This window comes from Oncorhynchus masou, chromosome 11, assembly GCF_036934945.1.
Source record: "Oncorhynchus masou masou isolate Uvic2021 chromosome 11, UVic_Omas_1.1, whole genome shotgun sequence".
Taxonomy (NCBI): domain Eukaryota; kingdom Metazoa; phylum Chordata; class Actinopteri; order Salmoniformes; family Salmonidae; genus Oncorhynchus; species Oncorhynchus masou.
Genome location: NC_088222.1, coordinates 50,864,701 through 50,889,627, shown reverse-complemented (window position 1 = coordinate 50,889,627; position 24,927 = coordinate 50,864,701). Strand labels below are relative to the sequence as shown.

The following is a 24,927-nucleotide window of genomic DNA, read 5'->3' as shown; positions in this document are numbered from 1 at the left end:
ATATGGAAAAAGTCAAAGGGTCTGAATACTTTCCAAATGCACGGTATATAGCGCTGTTAAGGTCATCACTAGATTATGGAAGTAATCAGCAGCTCAGACATCTTAAAAAAATATGTAATCCAGGCCCAAGCCCTAAGAATATGTTGTGGAGCACTCAGGACCTTCCCGGTGGTAGTGATGCAGGTAGCTTTGGGAGAGATGCTGTTAAAGTTAAGAACAGATGGCCGTGACATATTGAGTAATTCTACAAGGACATAAGGTTACACATCCTACAGAAAAGGTACTCCTAGAGTACTGTGAAGATGAACTAAATCTGAATACAAGCCTTGGGTGGATAGGCAGTGGCATGGCCAGAGAGATGGGGTTGTTTGGGAGGGAGTTTAGCCCCTCTGTGGTTCTTCCTGCTATCCCACCTTGGTTTCTCTCTCAGCCACTGACATATCTAGGGTTGCTTGATAGGGTAAGAGATGTTGAGGAAGGAGTAGATTCAGTTGTAAGTGAATATTTACAAACACAATACTATGCTTTCTTGAATATATTCACATATGTATCTAAGGACTCTAAAACAGACAGGACACTGTTTTTGCAGTGTGTGTATACAGTCGTGGCCAAAAGTTTTGAGAATGACACAAATATTAATTTCCACAACGTTTGCTGCTTCAGTGTCTTTAGATATTTTTGTCAGATGTTACTATGGAATACTGAAGTATAATTACAAGCATTTCATAAGTGTCAAAGGCTTTTATTGACAATTACATGAATTTGATGCAAAGAGTCAGGGCAATCCGCCCTGGCATACTGTCAATTAACTTCTGGGCCACATCCTGACTGATGGCAGCCCATTCTTACATAATCAATACTTGGAGTTTGTTAGAATTTGTGGGTTTTTGTTTGTCCACCCGCCTCTTGAGGATAGACCACAAGTTCTCAATGGGATTAAGGTCTGGGGAGTTTCCTGGCCATGGACCCAAAATATCGATGTTTTGTTCCCCCGAGCCACTTAGGTATCACTTTTGCCTTATGGCAAGGTGTTCCATCATGCTGTAAAATGCATTGTTCATCACCAAACTATTCCTGGATGGTTGGGAGAAGTTGCTCTCGGAGGATGTGTTGGTACCATTCTCTATTGTTCTTAGGCAAAATTGTGAGTGAGCCCACTCCCTAGACTGAGAAGCAACCCCACACATGAATTGTCTCAAGATGCTTTACTGTTGGCATGACACAGGACTGATGGTAGCGTTCACCTTGTCTTCTCCGGACAAGCTTTTTTTCCGGATGCCACAAACAATCCGAAAGGGATTCATCAGAGAAAATTACTTTACCCCAGTCCTCAGCAGTCCAATCCCTGTACCTTTTGCAGAATATCAGTCTGTCCCTGATGTTTTTCCTGGAGAGAGGTGGCTTCTTTGCTGCCCTTCTTGAAACCAGGCCATCCTCCAAAAGTCTTTGCCTAACTGTGCGTGCAGATGCACTCACACCTGCCTGCTGCCATTCCTGAGCAAGCTCTGTACTGGTGCCCCGATCCGGCAGCTGAATTCAATTTAGGAGACGGTCATGGCGCTTTCTGGACTTTCTTGGGCACCCTGAAGCCTTCTTCACAACAATTGAACCGCTCTCCTTGAAGTTCTTGATGATCCAATAAATGGTTGATTTAGGTGCAATCTTACTGGCAGCAATATCCTTGCCTGTGAAACCCTTTTGTGCAAAGCAATGGTGGCGGTACATGTTTCCTTGCAGATAAACATGTTTGACAGAGGAAGAACAATGACTCCAAGCACCACCCTCCTTTTGAAGCTTCCAATCTGTTATTCGAACTCAATCAGCATGACAGAGTGATCTCCAGCCTTGTCCTCGTCAACACTCACTCCAGTGTTAACGAATCACTGACATGATGTCAGCTGGTCCTTTTGTGGCAGGGCTGAAATGCAGTGTTTTTGGGGGATTCAGTTCATTTGCATGGCTAAGAGGGACTTTGCAATTAATTGCAATTCATCTGATCACTCTTTGTAACATTCTGGAGTATATGCAAATTGCCATCATACAACCTGAGGCAGCAGACTTTGTGAAAATTCATATTTATGTAATTCTCAAAAATTTTAGCCATTACTGTAGGGTGAAACAGATGGGGTTATGTGTGATGTTCCTCTGGGTACTAGCTAATATGGGAGTAGAGGAGAATGAGGATGTGGATGTCATCGCCAAGCAGGCTCTTAGACATCCTTATGTTGACATGGAATTGTCAATCAGTAAAGCAGAAGCCAAGGAGTTAATAAGAAATTGGTGAAAAACAAATGGCAAGAGTTGTGGAACAGGGAGAGAAAGGGAAGACACCTGTATAAGATCCTGGAAAAGGTGGGGGCAGGGAGGTCCTCAGGCCGAGAGAAGGGAGGAAAGTGTAGTCACAAGGCTGAGACTGGGACACACAAGGCTCAATAGTACATTGAAATTGGTGGGGAAACATCCGACTGTGATCATTGTCAGAAGGAGATGGAAACAGTGGAACATGTTCTACCAGAGCACCAAGTCTAGGTCCAAAAGGCTTTTTAACAGCTTCTACCCGCAAGCCATAAGACTCATTAACAGCTAATCAAAGGGCTACCCAGACCCCTCTTCTACGCTGCTGCTACTCTCTGTTTATTATCTATGCATAGTCACTTTTGTTCATATTACCTCAATTACCTTGACTAACCGGTGCCCCCGCACATTGACTCTGCACCAGTACCCCCTGTATATAGCTATTATATCACTATTATATCTTTATTGTTATTTTACTGCTGCTGTTTAATTATTTTGTACTTTTATTTTCTATTTATCTATTTTTTACTTAACGATTATTTTTTCTTAAAACTGCATTGTAAGCTTGTAAGCATTTCACTGTAAGATCTACGCCTGCTTTATTCGGCACATGTGAGAAATACAATTTGATTTTTTTTATTTTTTTCAGTGCCAGAAATATGTGAGGGAAAGGGAGCGATTGTTATTAGATTTGAGGAGTAATGGGGTTGAAGAGCCAGGTAGGATTGAGACCTTCAATGTCTCTGGTCCACACCCCAGTCCAGTTGGAGGCGGTAATGCACCTTAAAGTTGGTTGCCAACCGCCATATAAAGTTGATAGAATAAGAAGGTCCTTGTTCAGAATGAAATCTTTCAAATAGAAAGGTTCAGAGCCAAATATCTCTTGACAGAAAGGTCTAGAGCCATCGAGAACTATTCAATTCTCGCGATATTGCATTAAGATTCCGCGTGAACTCGCAAAACCACCTTGCATCTACCGGTGTGCACCACTACCACCAGAGTACTCCGTATTGTGCTGTGGATTATGAATTCAATTTGAATTTACACTTTTGATTTAACATTATCCTCTGACTTTTATACGTCTTTCAAAATAATTCAAACACGTTTCTGTTTAAAAAAATAAGAGTTATCTACGTCTCCATTTCATACAGTAGTAGAGTACAGGCAAGGTAGCGTGGAAGATGTCAGTGGTGGGAATTGATCTGGGCTTTCAAAGCTGCTATGTTGCTGTAGCTCGAGCCGGAGGAATTGAAACCGTGGCTAACGAATATAGCGACCGAAGTACACCGTAAGTAGAACTCGTTTCACTTGTCGAGATTTGCCATCCGCTTGAAATAAATACATTTGGTTTGTGAGTGGCCAGTTTCTGCGGCCTTGACAACTAACGTTAGTTAGCCATTTGGCTAACAGTTGTGTGTGTGTGCAGGGTAACGTTACTAGCTACTGCACGCGAATTCCGCTGGATAGCGTTATTCATCTCGTTTTGTCGGCAATTGTAATTATCGTTATTATCAGATGGTCTTATTTCACATTTGTATTTAACTAGATAATGGTTGCTGACTAGCACTAAGTTATCATAAGGCGGGTGCCTACTATCATAGCTAACTAGCCAGTTAGCTAGCTCACCACTTACTGCGTTTAGTTAACACAGCCATAAAGTAATAAACCCCGCCCATTTCTACAAATTCTCTAACGAAAATCGGATTTTTTTAAATGTAACCTTAATACTAACCGTCACTACACTGCTAACATTATGCCTAACATTAAATTAAGACCACAAATAAAATATTTGTTTTCAATAATGTTTACGATACAGCCATTTTTATTTTGTAGCTGGGATAACTAGTGGAAACTGCTTACTGTAGTAGCTTGCTTGCTATGTATGATGACGTCCGTTAATCGCCGGTAGGAATATTCTAGCAATTTTGCAGAGTATGATGAGATGTAATGATCCCAAATGTAGTAAAAAGTGTATTCTTATCCTTTCCATTTTCGTTTATGGCACCACTGGCAACATTTGTAATTTACAGCTAGTGTCAGACTTAGTGTTTTAGCTACATTAAATCATATTAAAATCTGTTCAAATGTACCCCCAGGAAGATTGACTTTAAAATTATTTTATGTTTTTACATTTTTGAATGTTTGGGAATGAGATATATGATTCTATGGACATGTAGTGAGAAAGCAGCCATGCGTTTTGGACAACTAATAGACACTGCACCAAATAAAACTACAAAAAAAAACATGTTATGCAGACCAGTGCACCATAGCCAATCAGAGCTGCAGTAGCCCTATATGCAAATAAGCCATTTGCCACACCAGCCTGCCATCATTGACTTTGAACTGGACTGTGTTTAGTAACAGTGCGACTTTAGAGCATTAGAACGAATTTGCCTCAAAATACACCTGAGTGGATTTTGAGTACTTCAGTCCTATTGAGTAGGGTTAGGGTTAGTTGCCTATGCATGTAAACAAGCTCAACAACTAATGCCAGCCAGAGCGAGATTATTTCAAATTTAACGAGGAAACGTTCGATAAACCCTCTCAAACTTTTTCAACTAGTTGGACCTCAACATAGCCCTGATAAATAATGGGGAATCGTAGCCTGCTCGTCTTTCTGCAGCTTGCCTGCCCATGCATGCTTGTCCCAACTTGCCTCTCTGCCCACCCATTTAATTGATGCCAAATACATAAGATCAACTAAGAGATGCTAACTGTAGATAAATTGTAAAAGTTCAGCATAGCTAGCAAAGGAATTTACATATCTTGCTAGCTAACAAAATGACACCTGTATCTAGCTGTTGCAACCAAAAAAACGATACGAGGGGGAAAAGTCACTCCCTCACCCACCACTCCAATGACATGACATCCTCCCATCAGCTAGCTACTTAACATTGGATTTGGTGTTTTTAGGTTGTTAAATAAATAGCTAGCTACATAAATAGATACGTTAACCCAGGGGTGTCAAACTCAATCAGTGCACAGGCTTTATTGGGGGGGGTAACAGCAAATTTGCGGACCAGTCATATCCTATATTTGTTTTTACAAAAAAAAAATCAACTGCGTCCCAAAATGACCATTGTTTTATTCTAAAAAAAAAATGGCTCATTATGTTAATTTATGTACATAGGATATTGTATATTGCATCTTAACATTTTAACTAGTGATGAACCGATATGACAATTTTGGCTGATACCGATATCCAATATTTTCCTTGCCCCCAACAAAAACGACACCGATAACCTATTTATTTAAAAATGTTGCATTCTTTTAAGCATTCCACCGTAGTTAAATATTTAACACAAACGGACGCAGCGGTCTAAGGCACTGCATCTCAGTGCAAGAGACGTTACTGCAGCCCCTGGTTCGAATCCAGGCTGTATCTTATCCGACCGCAGTTGGGAGTTCCATAGAGCGGCGCACAATTGACTCAGCGTTGTCCGGGCCACCATTTGTTAATAAGATTTGTTTTTAACTGACTTGCCTAGTTAAAGGTTACTCACACACCACACTGACCAACAAGTTATTTTGTTGGCAGTTAAGTATGTCCCCGTTACCTGCAAAACATCATCAAAACCTATTTCTTTCACTTACTGGTTGTGCTGTTTTGTTGTTAATTTGTTCAGTTTCATTCTGAACCAGGATTTCTATGGAATGCCGTTTTGGGTCTTTACATGTTTATTTATTTATTTCACCATAATTTAACCAGGTAGGCTAGTTGAGAACAAGTTCTCATTTGCAACTGCGATCTGGCCAAGATAAAGCAAAGCAGTTCGACACACACAACAGAGTTACACATGGAGTAAACAAACATACGGTCAATAATACAGTAGAAAAGGTCTATATACAGTATGTGCAAATGAGGTAGGATAGGGGAGGTAAGGCAATAAATAGGCCATGGTGGTGAAGTAATTACAAGATAGCAATTAAACACTGGAATGGTAGATGAGCAAAAGATGAATGTGCAGGTAGATACTGGGGTGCAAAGGAGCAAGACAGATAAATACAGTATGGGATGAGGGAGTTGGATGGGCTATTTACAGATGGGCTATGTACAGGTTCAGTGACCTGTAAGCTAGAGGTCGACCGATTATGATTTTCAACACCGATGCCGATTATTGGAGGACAAAAAAAGCCGATACTGATTCATCGGCCTATTTTTAAAAAAAATTAAAAAATAATAATAATAATTGTTTAAAAAATTGTAATAATGACAATTACAAAAAATACTGAATGAACACTTATTTTAACTTAATATAATACATAAATAAAATAAATTTAGCCTCAAATAAATAATGAAACATGTTCAATTTGGTTTAAATAATGCAAAAACAAAGTGTTGGAGAAGAAAGTAAAAGTGCAATATGTGCCATGTAAGAAAGCTAACATTTAAGTTCCTTGCTCAGAGCATGAGAACATATGAAAGCTGGTGGTTCCTTTTAACAAGAGTTTTCAATATTCCCAGGGAAAAAGTTTTAAGTTGTATTTATTTATTTATTGTAGGACTATTTCTCTCTATACCATTTGTGTTTCATTAACCTTTGACTATTGGATGTTCTTATAGGCACTTTAGTATTGCCATTGTACAGTATAGCTTCCGTACCTTTCCTCGCTCCTACCTGGGCTCGAACCAGGAACACAATGACAACAGCCACCCTCGAAGCAGCGTTACCCATGCAGAGCAAGGGGAACAACTACTCCAAGTCTCAGAGCGAGTGATGTTTGAAACGCTATTAGCGCGCACCCCGCTAACTAGCTAGCCATTTCACATCACATCTTTACACCAGCCTAATCTCGGGAGTTGATAGGCTTGAAGTCATAAACAGCAGAGCTGCTGGCAAAATGCATGAAAGTGCTGTTTGAATGAATGCTTATGAGCCTGCTGGTACCTACCATCGCTCAGTCAGACTGCTCTATCAAATCATAGACTTAATTATAATATAATAACACACAGAAATACGAGCCTTAGGTCATTAATATGGTCAAATCCGGAAACTATCATCTCGAAAACAAGACGGAACCGTTCCGTATTTTATCTAACAGGTGGCATCCATCAGTCTAAATATTCCTGTTACATTGCACAACCTTCAATGTTATGTCATAATTAGGGAAAATTCTGGCAAATTATTTCGCAATGAGCCAGGCGGCCCAAACTGTTGCATATGACTGCGTGCAATGAACGCAAGAGAAGTGACACAATTTCTCCTGGTTAATATTGCCTGCTAGCCTAGATTTCTTTTAGCTAAATATGCAGGTTTAAAAATATATACTACTTTGTATTGATTTTAAGAAAGACATTGGTGTTTATGGTTAGGTACACGTTGGAGCAACGACAGTCCTTTTTCGAATGTGCACTGCATCAATTATATGAAACGCAGGACACGCTAGATAAACCAGTAATATCATCAACCATGTGTAGTTATAACTAGTGATTATGATTGATTAAGTTTAATGCTAGCTAGCAACTTACCTTGGCTTCTTACTGCATTCACATAACAGGCGGGCTCCTCGTGAGGCATTGGACTGGTTAACCGTAAGGTTGCAAGATTGAATCCCTGAGCTGACTAGGTAAAAATCTGTCGTTCTGTTCTGCCCCTGAACGAGGCAGTTAACCCACTGTTCCTAGGCCGTCATTGAAAATAAGAATGTGTTCTTAACTGACTTGCCCAGTTAAATAAAGATTAAATAAAGGCGTAAAAAAATAAATAAATAGGCATCCAAAATTCCAGATTTCCGATTGTTATGACAACTTGAAATCGGCCCTAGTTAATCGGCCATTCCGATTAATCGGTCGACCTCTACTGTAAGCAGCTCTGACAGCTGGTGCTTAAAGCTAGTGAGGGGAGATATGAGTCTCCAGCTTCGGTGATTTTTGCAGTTCTTTCCAGTCATTGGCAGCAGAGAAGAGGAGAGGCGGCCAAAGGAAGAATTGGCTTTGAGGGTGACCAGTGAGATATACCTGCTGGTTCGCATGCTGTGGGTGGGTGCTGCTATAGTGACCAGTGAGCTGAGATAAGGCAGGGCTTTACCTAGCAGAGACTTGTAGATGACCAAGAGACGGTGGGTTTGGCAACGAGTATGAAGCGAGGGCCAGTCAACGAGAGCGTACAAGTGGCAGTGGTGGGTAGTATATGGGGCTTTGGTGACAAAACGGATGGCACTGTGATGGACTGCATCCAATTTGTTGAGTAGAGTGTTGGAGGCTATTTTGTAAATGACATTGCTGAAGTCGAGGATCGGTAGGATGGACAGTTTTATGAGGGTATGTTTGGCAGCATGAGTGAACAATGCTTTGTTGCGAAATAGGGAGCCGATTCTAGATTTAATTTTGGATTGAAGATGCTTAATGTGAGTCTGGAAGGAGAGTTTACAGTCTAGCCAGACACCTAGGTATTTGTAGTTGTCCACATACACTCGGTCAGAACCGTCCAGAGTAGTGATGCTGGACGGGCGGGCATGTGCGGGCAGTGATCGGTTGAAGAGTATGCATGTATTTTTACTTGCGTTGAAGAGCAGTTGGAGGCCATGGAAGGAGAGTTGTATGGCATTGAAGCTCGTCTGGAGGTTAGTTAACAGTGTCCAAAGAAGGGACATAAGTATACAGAATGGTGTCTGCGTAGAGGTGGATCAGAGAATCACCAGCAGCAAGAGCGACATCTTTGATGAAATACGAATAAGAGAGTCGGCCTCGGAATTGAACCCTGTGGCACCCCCATAGAGACTGCCAGAGGTCGGGACAACAGGCCATCCGATTTGACACACTGAACTCTATCAGAGAAGTAGTCAGTGAACCCGGCGATGCAGTCATTTGAGAAACCAAGGCTGTTGAGTCTGCCGATAAGAATGTGGTGATTGACAGAGTCGAAAGCCTTGGCCAGGTCGATGAATACGGTTGCACAGTATTGTCTCTTATGGATGGCGGTTATGGTATCGCTTAACCTCTCTAGGGCTAGCGTCCCACCTGGCCAACATCCAGTGAAATTGCAGAGAGCCAAATTCAAATACAGAAATACTCATTATAAAAATTCAGAAAATAATGAATATTTATCATAGGTTTAAAGACTAACTTCTTGTGTATCCAACCACGGTGTCAGATTTAAAAAATGCTTTACGGTGAAAGCATACCTTATGATTATTTGAGAACATAGCCCAGCATACAAATCATTACAAACAGTAACCAGCCAGGTAGAAGAGTTACACAAGTCAGAAATTGAGAAAATTAATCCCTTACCTTTGATCTTCATACTGGCACTCAGAAGACATTTATTTACTTTATAAATGTTCCTTTTGTTCGCATTTTATTCAGTAATCTACAGGCTCAAATGCTGTCAAACAGGCAGACAAAAAAATCCAAATTGTATCTGTAAAGTTCATAGAAACATGTCAAACGATGTTTATATTCCATCCTCAGGTTTTTAGCCTAAATTATCTATAAAATTTCAACTGGACAATAACTTCGTCAATATAAAAGGTAAACAAGAAAGGCACTCTCTCGGGATTGCGCATGATAAAGCTCTGTGACACGGCAGGGTCCACTCATTCAGACTGGTCTTACTCCCTCATTTATACCCTCAGAATACAAGCCTGAAACCATTTCTAAAGACTGTTGACATCTAGTGGAAGGCATAGGACTCAAATTGCAGTTCCTAAGTCAATTGATACTGTAATGGCATTGAATAGAAAACTACAAAACCAAAAAAAAACTACTTCCTGAATGGATTTCTCAGATTTTTGCCTGCCAAATCAGTTATGTTATACTCACAGACACTATTTTAACAGTTTTGGAAACTTTAGAGTGTTTTCTATCCAAATGCTACCAGTTACATGCATATCATATCTTCTGGGCCCTGAGTAGCAGGCCGTTTAATTTGGGCATGCTTTTCATCCAAAATTCTGAATGCTTTAAAGACTTTAGAAAGGCAGGGTAGGATAGATATAGGTCTGTAGCAGTTTTGGTGTAGAACGTCTCTCCCTTTGAAGAGGGGGATGACTGCGGCAGCTTTCCAATCTTTGGGAATCTCAGACGATACGAAAGAGGTTGAACAGGCTACTAATTGTCCAAATTGTCTAGCCCGGCTGATTTGTTGGGGTCCAGATTTTGCAGCTTTTACAGAACATCAGCTATCTGGATTTGGGTGAATGAGAAGTGGGGAGGCTTGGGCGAGTTGCTGTGGGGGGTGGAGGGCTGTTGACTGGGGTAGGGGGAGCCAGGTGGAAAGCATGGCCGGCTGTAAAAATGCTTATTGAAATGGTCAATTATGGTGGATTTATCAGTGGTGAGTGTTTCCTAGCCTCAGTGCAGTGGGCAGCTGGTAGGATGCGCTCTTATTCTCCATGGACTTTACAGTTTCCCAGAATTATTTTGAGTTTGTGCTACAGGATGCAAATCTCTGCTTGAAAAAGCTAGCCTTAGCTTTCCTAACTGCCTGTGTATATTGGTTCCTAACTTCCCTGAAAAGCTGCATATCACGGGGGCTATTTGATGCTAATGCAGAATGCCGCAGGATGGTTTTTTGCTGGTCAAGGTCAGTCAGGTCTGGAGAGAACCAAGGGCTCTATCTGTTCCTGGTTCAAACATTTTTGAATGGGGAATAAGTATTTAAGATGGTGAGGAAAACACTTGAAGAATAACCAGGCATCTTCTACTGACGGGATGAGGTCAATATCCTTCCAGGATACCCGGGCCAGGTCAAGCTTGTATTGTTTGTCTACAGACCTGGATAGTATAAGACCGAACTCTAGATTGCAACACCGTCCCCTTTGGCAGTTCTCTCTTATCTGAAAATGTTATAGTTAGGGATGGAAATTTCAGGGTTTTTGGTTGTCTTCCTGAGCCAGGATTCAGACAAGGCTAGGACATCCGGGTTGGCAGAGTGTGCTAAAGCAGTGAATAAAACAAACTTAGGGAGGAGGCTTCTAATGTTAACATGCATGAAACCAAGACTTTTACAGTTACAGAAGTCAACAAATGAGAGCACCTGGGGAGTAGGAGTGGAGCTAGGCACTGCAGGGCCTGGTTTAACCTCTACATCACCAGAGGAGGAGTAGGATAAGGGTACGGCTAAAGGCTATCTGAACTGGTCGTCTAGTACGCCCGGGACAGAGAGTAAAAGGAGCAGGTTTATGGGTGCCAAAGAAATAGATTCATGGCATAATGTACAGACAAAGGTATGGTAGGATGTGAGTACATTGGAGGTGAACCTGGGCATTGAGTAATGATGAGAGCGATATCGTCTCTAGAGACGTTTAAACCAGGTGCTATGTGGGATGTGGAACTAAATGGTTAGTTAAGGCATATTGAGCAGGGCTAGAGGCTCTACAGTGAAATAAGAGAATCACTAATCAGGACAGTTATGGACAAGGCATATTGATATTAGGGAGAGACATGCGTAGCCAGGTGATCATAGGGGTCCAGTGAGTGGTTGGGCTGGCTGGAGACACGGCGAATCAGACAGCTAGCAGAAGGGCCTTAGAGGGACGTCTCAACGGAGGAAAGTCTGTTTTAGCCTCCACATGCGGTGATGTCGATAGACCAGTCATGATGGAATTAGTAGGATTCCGAGTAGCAGAGGGGTCCAAGTCCAATTGGCAAAATAGGTATAGTGGCCCAAGAAATTGACTGATGGATCTATTCAGCTAACAGTCCAATATGCTCTAGCTAGCTAGCAGGCCGCGGCTGACAGCTAGCGGGCCGCAGCTAGCAGATTGGCGTTCAGGGGACGTCGCGATGTAGTGGCCAGTTGAGTACCCCCTCGACCAGATTACGTTATGGTCCAGTCATGTAGGATCGGTGGGGTTCCGTTTCCCGGACCAGAAGTGGCTGATAGGCCTCTTCAGCTCGCTGGGAGAATGGGCCTAGCAAGGGCTAGCTCCAGGCTAATTGATGCTTGCTTCGGGACAGACGTTAGCCAGGAGTACTCACTCGTATAGCAGCTAGCTAGCTGCGATGATCAAGGTGAAACGGTTCCGAGCTTGCGGTAGGAATCCGGGGGATATGGAGAGAGAATTGGTCTGGTATGCTCTGGTTTGAGTTGCATTGTACAAACTGGTGAGAGCTTTCCGAGCTAAAGGTTAGCTGATGACCTCTAGCAGTGGTTAGCTGACTACTAGCTAGTAGCTAGTGAGCTGGCTAGCTTCTGTTGGGTGTTTCCAGTTCCGAAGTTAAAAAAAAAATTAACTTTAGAAAAAAAAACAGATCCACACCACATTGTGTGAGCCGGGTTGCAGGAGAATATTTTGAAGTTGAGGTTTAGAAAAATATATAAAAATATATACACATGGGACAAGACAAAGGACAAAGACGTCTGATTGCTACGCCATCTTGGATAAGACGTGAAAAAAGATGCACGTCAATAACACTGTTTGACGTGTCGAATAACACAACATAATCTGTTTCAGTAGCTATAGTTAGCTAGTTAGCCAGCTAGCTGTCATTTAAAATAACCCTAATTTATAAGACGGTTCTTATTTGATTAATGGCTGTCAGACCGTCTATGTGAAGCCACAATAAGGATTAGCCACAATAGTGGACTTTGCAGTTAGCTTTCAAAATAAAAGTATGGCATAATTCTACTATTTGTATTCATTTGCATCACTGTCGATTACATTCTTTTATTCAGAAGGCAACCCACAAATTATTATTTCATATTATTATTACATCATGTACCTACATTATATAGGTATACACGGTATCTTTGACATCGGTTTTTAACATCGCCGTTTAACTAGACCCGGGCCGATACCGATGTTTGCATTTTTGGCTAATATTATCCAATTCCGATATGTCCATCGATATATCGTGCATCCCGAATTTTAACAAAATATACATTTCTCCAGCCTTTGCTGCTATGCTTTCTGATGTGCATAATATACTGCGACCCTAATCAAAAATTATTTAATAACTCCAGTAACAAAAAACGTAGCTATAGGTTGTTGTAACATTTAAACTTAACATGTTTTTCATTTTTTTTACACTTCATGGATCACCAGGGTGGTTGAATTCAGCATTTCTGTATGGTGCACTCAATGTCTTGTAGTTGAGTCGGCAGCATAGGCTACTGCTCAAATGTTGTTGTAATAGGCCTACATATTTCTTCTTTGCATGGTGTTTTATTGCAGGATTTGTTTTTTGGTTATTCATTGTCAAGCTTTAACTGACGCTAGACTGCAATATTTTAGTATCCTAGCTAGGACTGTGGCATGTTTGTACACTTTCCCTCTGCGCGCTGTAAACAGGACACACGAAAGCAGCACAATTGAAGTTGAATTTACAGACGCAAGCGCAATAGGCTGTAATTAAATAAAGTATACTGAACCAACCACAATTGAATTAGTTCATATAAGGAAATCAGTCAATTTAAATATATTCATTAGGCCATAATTTATTAAGATACCTTTTTTTTTTATATATAGGAGCGTGAATAAGAACCAGTCAGTATCTGTTGTGACCACCATTTACCACATACAGCGTGACACACCTCATTCACATAGTGGATCAGGCTGTTGATTGTGGAATGTTGTCCCACTCTTCTTCAATGGCTGTCCAAAGTTGTAGGATATTAAAATACATTTTTTTTATTTGGCACATACGCTGAATACAACAGGTGCAGATAAAATGCTTTTGTGTTCATTGTCTGTAGCTTATGCCTGCCCATACCATAGCCCCCCACCGCCATGCCATTATGGTGCACTCGGTTCACAACGTTGACATCAGCAAACTGCTCGCCCACACGACACCATATGTGTTCTCTGCAGTTGTGAGGCCAGTTGGACGTACTGCCAAATTCTCTAAAATTACATTGGGTGTGGTTTATGGTAGAGAAATTAACATTAAATTATCTGGCAACAGCTCTGGTTGACATTTCTGCAGTTAGTATGCCAATTGTACGCTCCCTCAACTTGAGACATCTGTGGCATTGTGTTGTGTTGATATTTTTGTTCAACGTAGATGACTCCACTGTTAACTTATTTATACTCGCTTGTGTTTCGTATTCGGCCTGCGGGCCTTGTTTGACACGTGTGCTAGCCTATTAGCCACGTTATGACTGACTTGTGATCATTGCCTTTGCTAGTTTGATTGTATTGACCTTCCCAGCCTTAGTTACAACCACCCGTTTTTGTTTAAAATATTGTGTAAATGAAACTGAAACAATGCATCCGAATGGGTGGAGGCAGCAAACAATGTACCAGCCCAGCTGTGATTTACAACCTGATAAGATTTCTTGGTAGTTAAAGAAATAATGCTGTTGGCAAATTATATAAATCATGCATTGTACTGAATCCATCTATTCTGCCAGAAATGCCTTACTGTATTTCATTGTATTTTGAGTCAAATAGAACCTATTTTTAAAACCTCTTATAAAATTGGTTTTGAACCATAAACTTGGAATTTAATATTTGTGACTTATTATTAATATCGACCAAAGTATACTGAACAAAAATATAAAAAAACAATTTCAAAGATTTTACTGATTTACAGTTCATAGAAGGGAATTAGTCAATTGAAATTCATTAGGCCCTAATCTATGGATTTTGCCTAACTGGGCCTGGGAGTACCACTCCCTTGGGAGCCGGGCCCACTCCCTTGGGAGCCGGGCCCACTCCCTTGGGAGCCGGGCCCACTCCCTTGGGAGCCGGGCCCAGTTTAGCAGAATGAGTTTTTCTCACAAAAGGCGGCAGGGTAGCCTAGTGGTTAGAGTGTTGGACTAGTAACCGGAATGTTGCAAGTTCAAATCCCCGAGCTGACAAGGTACAAATCTGTCGTTCTGCCCCTGAACAGGCAGTTAACCCACTGTTCCTAGGCCGTCATTGAAAATAAGAATTTGTTCTTAACTGACTTGCCTAGTTAAATAAAGGTAAAATAAAAATATTAGACATAAATACTCCTGAGCACCCCCATTTCCCTCGACGATCCTACAGGTGAAGAAGCAGGATATGTAGGTCCTAGGCTGGCGTGGTTGCAGGTGGTCTGCAGTTGAGGCAGGTTGGATGTACTGCCAAATTCTCTGAAACAACAGAGGCGGCTTATGGTAGAAAAATCATTCTGTCAACAGCTGTTGGACATTCCTGCAGTCAGCATGCCAATTGCACACTTCCTCAACTTAATACATCTGTGGCTTTGTATTGTGTGACAAAACTGCACATTTTAGTGGCCTTTTATTGTCCTCAGCACAAGGTGCACCTGTGTATTGATCATGCTGTTTAATTAGCTTCTTGATATGCCACACCTGTCAGGTGTCTGGATTATCTTGGCAAATTTAAATGCTCTCTAACAGGAATGTAAACAAATGTGTACTTTTTTTATGTATGGAACATTTTCTGGCATCATTTCTTTCAGTTCATGAAAAATTGGACCAAGACTTAACATGTTGCATTTATATTTCTGTTCATTGTAGTTAAAATGCTGTCAGTTCCACTTTAAGTCAATGATTACAGAGTGGGGTTGCTAAAATAAATGTCAGTGAGTGACATTGTCTAATCCCTATATCACACATCCATATGTTTGATTTACATACTTCTTGTGATGATTCTGATATACAGTATACTTTCACTAGTTAGGAAAACATTTAATGGATGTTTTATTGACACATACACCAGATAGGTGCAGCAAATGTGGTGTTGTACAGCAGGGCTGCCCAACCCTCTTCCTGGAGTGCTACAGTCCTGTGGGTTTTCAGTTCAACCTTAATTTAACACACCTGATTCTATGATTAGCTGCTCAACAAGACCTTAACTAGCTGAATCATAGATGCTAAATTAGGGTTGGACTGAACGCTTACAGGAAAATAGATCTCCAGAAGAAGGTTGGGCAGCCCTGCTGTACATGGTCAGCCATTGCTCAAGGGCAAACTACCAGATTTTTCACTTTGTCGGTTTGAGTATTTGAACCAACAACCTTTTTGTTTCTGGCCCAATGTACTAGCCACTAGGCTACCTGCCACCCTAATTAGTCTAACTGTGTAAGATTATTATTGTGAGCCTTTTATTAATAATGAGGTTTCATTATACATTACTGCATTGTAAGATTTACTATACTTTGCTTGTCAGCTTAACTATACGGGTGTAGTGACATCGGCATGCAATTGGGTTGTCTACATTTTGGTGCATTAACCTCTCGCTGACATCACCAACAACTGCACACTTGTGTTGACAGTAATTGTAGTGTGAGCTTTTGCCATTGACATCTGTGTTTAGCAGTGATGACAGAAGAGTTTAGACTAAAGGGCTCTTTGGAATGTAGCCTACATTTTGGCATTGCAAGTTTTGTCTGTTGCAGTTAAGCATGTAGGGTAAACAATTTGAGCACCATGCACGCAGGGAAGGATCTGTTATCAATAACATCTTCACTTTTTTTCAGAGCATGTGTGTCCTTTGGACCACGTAATCGTTCAATAGGAGCGGCAGCCAAAGGCCAGGTAAGCTTAACCCTTATTGCTAATACAATTCAGTTGTTAAAGTAAAGTAGAGTGTTATTTGATCATGGTATTTGTTTTGTTTTTGAAAGGTTGTAACAAATTGTAAGAACACTGTTCAAGGGTTCAAGCGATTCCATGGCAGGGCATTTTCAGACCCCTATGTCCAGTCAGCAAAATCTAGCCTGGTTTACGACCTGGCCCAGTTGCCTTCTGGGTCGACCGGGATCAAGGTAAATGATCAAAAGTGAAGTATACTTTCTGATTTAGCACTTGATCCATCATGGTGGTAGAGGCTGAACAATTAAGATATTCAATCTTCAAAACGTTTGTACTTCATTACTCTACTTTTTACTAGGTGATGTACATGGAGGAGGAGAAAGTCTTCAGCATTGAACAAGTCACTGCCATGCTGCTGACCAAACTGAAGGAGACTGCTGAGACCGCAATGAAGAAACCTGTGGCTGATTGTGTTATCTCTGTAAGCAGTTTTACATCTACTTAGATGAGGCCCAGAAATGTAAAGATACAGAGCAGTATTTTTTTGGTTAGCAAAAAGTCATTAATACAGCGATGCTTATGCCCTATTGTAACTAACTATTGATGACGTTTTTGTTCAGGGTCATAATTTTTCCTAAATGTGTTCCAGGTCCCCAGCTTCTACACTGACGCAGAGAGGAGGTCCGTTATAGATGCTGCTCAGATTGCTGGACTCAACTGCCTACGACTTATGAATGAGACCACTGCAGGTAATGCCATTGCCATGCCAACACTGAGTAATGTTAACTCATGTAATCTTGGTCTGAACACATTTTTCTGTCTCTTTTGATTCTTCCAGTTACACTGGCATATGGGATTTATAAACAAGATCTCCCTGCCCCTGAGGAAAAGCCAAGAAATGTGGTGTTTGTAGATTTGGGCCATTCTGGTTATCAGGTCTCCATCTGTGCCTTCAACAAAGGAAAGCTCAAAGTATGTTGTTTATATGTACGAAACTTTTTTTATATAGAATAAGGCATGGAATTAATGTTCTTTCTCTTTCAGATGCTAGCTTCTGCGTCTGACGCAGCATTGGGTGGCAAAGACTTTGACGAGGTGTTGGTGAACCATTTCTGTGAGGAGTTTGGCAAGAAGTACAAGCTGGATGTGAAAACCAAGCCCAGAGCCCTGGTTCGTCTCTACCAGGAGTGTGAGAAGCTCAAGAAGCTGATGAGCGCCAATTCCTCTGATCTGCCACTCAACATTGAGTGCTTCATGAATGACATTGACGTCACTGGGAAACTTAACAGGTTGGTGAAGCAAAATACAAGTCCTCTCACCCATCACAGTACCTCTATTACATTTAGGCCATCTGCAGTAGAAAAGCCATGTGTCAGGAAGTGTTTTCATTCGGTGCCTGTGTATCATCATGATGCAAGCAGCTGCATGTGTGTACGGTATCTATTAATATCCAATGACCACTGTTGTTCCAGAGGCCACTTTGAGGAGATGTGTGCAGGGCTTCTGGCCAAAGTGGAGGCTCCCCTGCGCAACGTCATGGAACAAGCCAGTGAGTAACTGTAGTAGTACTAATAGTAGCAGGAGTATCCCTCAGCACAGCCTGTTCATGTTCTTGCTAACACCTGGGTGGGCTGTTTAATTTGACTGGTGGTGTGTTCCATGCATTGTTCAGAGCTGAAGAAGGAAGATCTCTACGCTGTGGAAATCGTGGGCGGTGCCTCCAGGATCCCAGCCGTCAAAGAAAGAGTTTGCAAATTCTTTGGAAAAGAACTGAGCATGACTTTAAATGCAGATGAGGCTGTTGCAAGAGGATGTGCACTGCAGGTATCATGTCATGACTCACTGTCTCCAATGACCTTTTCAGCAAATGGGCATGCTGTTTTTAGCCTCTCATGGAACTGGTTGTTATCACTGTAGTTGTCAACCTGATTAGCACAAACTATTTGCAGTAAATAACCTTACTGTTGACATGCCATGAACTACTGTATACAGTTGTTAACCAGTTAGTAATGTAGCCCCCCTGAAATGTGTTATAATGCATGTGATTGATCTCCCCAGTGTGCTATCCTGTCCCCCGCCTTCAAAGTCAGAGAGTTTTCCATCACTGATGTTGTGCCCTATCCCATCTCATTGAAGTGGAACTCTGCTGCAGAGGAAGGGTTAAGGTGTGAACTCTCTTCTTTACATTTGACATAAGCTTATTTGACACTGATTGCAATGAACTCAGATCAGCAGTGACTCGCATAATCTTCTTGTCTCTCCCAATGTCAGTGATTGCGAGGTATTCCCAAAGAACCATGCAGCACCCTTCTCCAAAGTGTTGACGTTCTACCGGAGAGAGCCCTTCTCCTTGGAGGCCTACTACAACAACCCTAAAGAGCTGCCGTACCCGGACCCCTCAATAGGTACCAAAACAAACAGGCCTGAAACTCTCGACCCGTCTAATAAGCAATAGGCTTGCACATATTCAGTTAATTATTTACTTTGAATGGTTGTCTCTAAGGCCATGTTAATCAGTGTCTAATAATCCACTTGTGAACTCCTTAGGTCAGTTCATGGTCCAGAAAGTGGTTCCCCAGGCGAATGGTGAAAGCTCAAAGGTTAAGGTGAAAGTTAGGGTGAATGTCCACGGTGTCTTCAGCGTGTCCAGTGCCTCTCTAGTGGAGGTCCTGAAACCTACTGAGGGAGAGGAGCCCATGGAGACAGACCTTGCGGGGAAGGAAGACGAGGTTTGTGTGCTTTGTTTTGGCGCAGCTTTCACAAGCCTATAATCTACCCACACCCAGTTCATTGGAAAATTATCAGCCCAAACATATTTAGTAAAATGGCAGGTAATTCAGCTGTCATGTCTGAACAAGTTCGATCTGTTCCAGGACAGATGTGTCTCCATTTTCTTTTCCCTGTGGGGTTTTTTTTCTTTCACAATGATGACTTTCTCCAATGTGTGATCTGGCCATCTGTGCACTGGGATGCCAAGCTAACTCTTGGTGGTGTTAACGCCACATTAATGGCTAATCGAATGTTTCTCATCTCATCAGAGTAAGATGCAGACTGACCAAGATAACCAGAAAGCCCAAGGTGATGGACAGAAAGACAATGCTGATAAGAAGTCTGAGACTGAGGAAATGGAGGTAGCTAACGGACTGTGTATTTCCTTGCTATACAGTGCGATAACATCTTTTTCTACCACTGACATTCTGAGGGGATGCTTTTTGTCTAGATGTATTAATGATTTTAATTTTAAATGTAACCTTTATTTAACTAGGAAAGCCAGTTAAGAACATTCATATTTACAATGACTCTCTACACGGCCAAACCTGGACGACGCTGGGCCAATTGTGCGCTGCCCTATGGGACTCCTAATCACGGCCGGTTGTGATAGTCTGGATTTGAACCAGGGTGTCTGTAGTGACACCTCTAGCACTGCGATGCAGTACCTTAGACCGCTGCGGCACTCGGGAGCCCATGATATAGCCTTATTTATGGGACCAGTCAGTGCACATTTATCTAAAAGGTTTATTTTTTTTCTTAGACATCAGAGGATGGAAAAGAGAAGAATCAAGCTTCATCAGCAAAGAAACCGAAAGTGAAAACGAAGACTGTCGAGCTCCCAATAGAAAACAGCCTGCGCTGGCAACTAACCAACGACACGGTCAATCTGTTTGTGGAGAATGAGGTAATATTGTAGGATATCATGGCAAATTGTCCCATCATGAATTAATTTTAATTAGCTGAAAACCTGTATTGACATGAAATGTATGTAGTTTTACAAGCATAACCTTGACATTTTATTGTAAATCGTAAGGTTAGTGTACAGTATTTTTGTGTGACTCAAACTGAAGGTTAATGACTTGCTGTAGATAAAGATTGACATACTCAAGCAAGGCTGTGATGGGAAGGAAAGTAAAAAATCTAAAAACATGTATTTGATGTGTCCATCTCAGGGTAAGATGATTATGCAGGACAAGCTGGAGAAGGAGCGGAACGATGCCAAGAACAATGTAGAAGAGTACGTCTATGATATGAGAGACAAACTGCATGGATTGTTGGAGAAGTTTGTCAGTGAATCTGTGAGTATATTGCCACTATATAACCTTACACGCATTGAAAACAAATGATGTGAAGTTATTCAAGTTAATGTTTTCCAAATGCAGGACAGAGACACCTTTTCGTTAAGACTTGAGGACACCGAGAACTGGTTGTATGAAGACGGCGAGGACCAACAGAAACAAGTGTACATCGACAAACTGGCTGAATTAAAGGTAACATTGTCGGTCAATTCATGTCTCTGGGTTTAGCATAGGATAGATTGTGTCAGGTGACTGAACTGAATGTCCCTTCTTCAGAAACTTGGGCAGCCCATCCGGGAAAGATACAATGAGGCTGAGGAAAGGCCAAAAGCATTCGATGAACTCGGAAAGCATATCCAACAGTTCATGAAGATTGTAGAAGCTTACAAAACAAAGGTAATTTATGAGATTTATTATTGCATAGTTGTGGACATAGTTTTATCAACCTTGAGCTACTGGACATCTAATGATATCTCAATGTCTCCCAGCACTGAAATGTTCCTTATGCCTGTCTTGACACCCAGGAGGAGCAGTATGAGCATTTGGATGAGTTGGAGATGTTGAAGGTGGATAAGCAGGTGAACGACGCCATGATCTGGATGAACAGCAAAATGAACGCGCAGAGCAAACACAATCTTACCCAAGAGCCTGCTGTCAAAGTCAGAGAGATTCAGGCAAAAACAAAGGTAAGTGCTAATAATCGGTTTGCATAGTCTTTCCAATAACTGTTTTGCCTGGTCAGGTCACATGGTCAAGGACAACTCCTGGTCCTAATATGACATATGTTCATCCAAATGTAAAAATGTCCCAGATGTCTAACTATGATATCCTCTCTCCATCTTTGTAGGAGCTTGACTCAGCTTGCAACCCAATCGTGTCAAAACCCAAACCTAAAGTGGAGGTCCCCAAGGATGAGAAGGCAGAGCAGAATGGGCCAGTAAATGGACAGGAGGGCACAGAGGCCCAGCCGGGCAGCCCAGAGAAGGGTGCAGCAGGGGGCACGGTGGCTCCTGAATCTGCAGAGGGCAACAAAATGCCTGAGATGGACATTGACTAACTGCTGCAGCTGCCTATCTAACCCCTCTGACATCTTGCTGATGGCCTCTTTTGATTACACAATTGGACTATTCCTTTAAATACTCTCAATCTGCCTTCTTGGCATGTAACACTTTACCTGTTGATATACAATGATAGCGTATTGATCAGGCTGTTTGACATAAAATACTGTAAGGTTGCAGGATGGAAACTTGTTTTCTGTGTTTCGCTTCAATGGCCATTTTGTAAGGAATGTTCAGCCCACTTCCACTGAGAATGTCATTAAGAGGTGGTATGCAGAGGAAAGTAGTAAAGACGTTTGAAATTGTTAACTATTATTGATTGGGGGTAGAGGTTCAAGCTAAGCATCATTATTCCCCATTGGATGACTTACTGTGCATTTGTTTCACTTAAATCTTGCAGCTGTTGGATAAATGGATAGGACACCCTGCTGGGGAGAGATTGGATGGAATAAAGGTTAATGTATTCAGAGATGGGTATTATAGAGGCACCAATTATCTGTCCACTATATTCAATTAGATTTGAGTTACTGTCATGCAGTATTTTAATGTAAGGCTGTCTCTTTAAAAGCAATGGTCTGTGAGTTGTTCTCTGGTATAGACTTTTTTTTGTTTTTCTATTCTACAACAGTGTGGATGTGTGGGGAAGACCAGTTTAGTGCTGTTACCACTAACCAAAAGCAAAATAAATACATGTTGGTGTCTGAGAATTATGTGAAAGATCGCTGAAAGGTTATTTGAAAATGCAATGCAGAGCGTGTTGATTTTGACCTTGAATTCAGCAAGAGGAAAAAACTCCATACAATTTTCTGGTCTACTGTTATGCAAAGGTTGTTTAACAACACAATGTTTAGATGGTATACTTTCATAATCACATTGTATGAAAGATTACGTCATTTTAAGGTCAGTGGCGGTTTTGATGAACAATGCATTATTTTTCGACCAACCCTCCATAAACAAAACCTAAGGTGTGCAGAGTGAGACCTCACTTCAAGGTCTCAGAGCAAGTGACGTCACCGATTGAAACGCTATTTAGCGCGCACCACCGCTAACTAAGCTAGCGTTACACAAGCTTCTCAAAGGCACTTCCTCCCTGCTGGCTGGGTTTCTCTTTCTTTCTGTTCCAACCACCATGACCTACACACAACATCACCAGTAGTATTCTGGTTGTGCTGTACTCTACAGCTCTCACAATATTCTGGGTTTCTGAGACTAGTCAAATCTAAGTTTATTGGTTGGGTACAGATTTTCTGATCAGAGGTGCAGTGAGATGCTTGTGTTTTAGCTCCCAATGGGTGCAGTATTTCACACCACGAATACAGTCTGACTGCTTACTGTCTTGTTTCCCTTATATATTGAATAACCATCCTAAAATGGCCAGTCAAAAAAAGCTTTATCACTACATCAAGATAATTCCACTCATTTCCCAAAACTCTTTCCCCACAGGAGGATCTGAAAATCTCCCCCAGCAGAGACCTGCAGAAAGATGATCCATTAATAAATGTTGTTGAAAGTGTTGCTGTAATGCAATGCCTCTTTCTGTAGGTCCACACTTTACTGGTGAGCTTGCTTATAATTGCTCCGGCTCTGCGGGTGGGAGGAAGGCTGTCATCTATTATTGGTGCTTTCATGACAACTGGGGAACTTGGGGAAAAAACAAGGTCAAATCTTGATGTCAGTGATCTTCAGTTCAGGAAGTCGGAGCTCTGGAAAGATGCCCAAATTTCCAAGTTGGATGACCGTTCAAAACGATTTTCCCAGTTGTTTAACTAGAATGTACTGAATTCGTAAGTCGGATATTTCCTAGTTCCCAGTTGTTTTGAATGCGGCATATAGCAAGATATATTACATTAAAGGAGATCGGGTATAGGAATACCCTTGGGAAATTAATGAAGAACGTGTTTACACCTCACACAGTAGACTGTCGACCAATCGCGTTCACGTTGGCATGCAGCTGCTAAAGTAATCGTTACGCAATCCCTTTTAAAAGTCAAGAGTATGAGTCAAGAAACCTGCCTATTTTCCTCTAAAGTACCTAATGTCACGATTCCAAAACTATACGATATTACAGAGAACAAGTTATCTATCTATTTGTATTATTGTTCTTGTTGACGAAGTTGTTTTTTGGAGCTAGCGCCCAATTTATGGAGTCATTTTCACGCCATATGTACTAAATTCAAAATAAAATAAATCGTGAACATGAAAAAAAGTTGAGAATGTAAACATATTTTCGAGGACGTGTGAAATAATGGATGTTGAAATCAAAATAGAAATGTAAACTAACATAAGACATCAAAACTCTTAAATTATTTAAAGTCATTGCCAGCCTGTAGTTAGCCACTGCCAGCCATAGGGTTGTCCATATGTTTTTATGAAACCAAGTCACGTCGAAATAAGCCATTTTGATTTTAGACCCATCACTAATGTATCCAGTTAGCTAGCTAGGTAACTTTACATTGTATCCACCATGACGACACTAAAATCATGAGATTGAAATCACATTTCGCCCTTTACGGACAGCTACTTGGTTTACAGAAAGCATACTTTCAAACTAGTCATATCTGAATTACCCTTGGAAAATGTTCTGGACGAGCTGGCTATTTAAGCTAGAGACATTCCAATTTGGTCAAGTATGATCGTGCATTTCCCCATATATCCAGCTCATGTTCACAGCAGCCTATTCAGAGATGGTTTTGGCCTCATCTCTGTGCTGCCCCAGACTATGAATAAGTGTCAAGAGTCTAGTGCCACTGCATCAGCAAGCACAGGCACATCAATTGCATGGTTCAGGGACATCATCAGTTGACAGAGGTGCAGGGACAAACCCAGAGATAGCTGCATTCCTCCAGTAACCAGGATGGCCAGGTGCATATCAATGGTCCTAGAATATAGGAAATGTGTACTTTTGCTGTCTGTACTCAACCCATCATAGGGTTTACCCTATTTTGACGATTAATAAATTCAGCCAGTCTGTAAATGATGCATTACTTTTCTCATCATGTCTCACGCACTCACACTTTTTTTGCATGTTACACATGCAAAGTTGTTATTTTGGTACTTTACACATTTGCAGACACAAAATAAGATTAATAGACA

General features: G+C 41.4%; 1 protein-coding gene across 1 annotated transcript; it reads left to right on the top strand.

Annotated features, from left to right (window-relative positions):
• The first annotated feature begins 3,187 nt into the window (after positions 1 to 3,187).
• Positions 3,188 to 22,544, top strand: LOC135548808 (heat shock 70 kDa protein 4-like). Its single transcript, XM_064978743.1, has 19 exons — positions 3,188 to 3,583; positions 16,652 to 16,709; positions 16,799 to 16,939; positions 17,065 to 17,187; positions 17,356 to 17,455; positions 17,545 to 17,678; positions 17,751 to 17,995; positions 18,179 to 18,255; positions 18,379 to 18,530; positions 18,765 to 18,871; positions 18,978 to 19,111; positions 19,254 to 19,435; positions 19,745 to 19,837; positions 20,239 to 20,382; positions 20,651 to 20,776; positions 20,861 to 20,968; positions 21,053 to 21,172; positions 21,301 to 21,462; positions 21,624 to 22,544. Exons 1-19 carry the CDS (start codon positions 3,477 to 3,479, stop codon positions 21,831 to 21,833), a joined length of 2,523 nt encoding a protein of 840 aa, XP_064834815.1. The 5' UTR covers positions 3,188 to 3,476; the 3' UTR covers positions 21,834 to 22,544.
• The last annotated feature ends 2,383 nt before the right edge of the window (positions 22,545 to 24,927 follow it).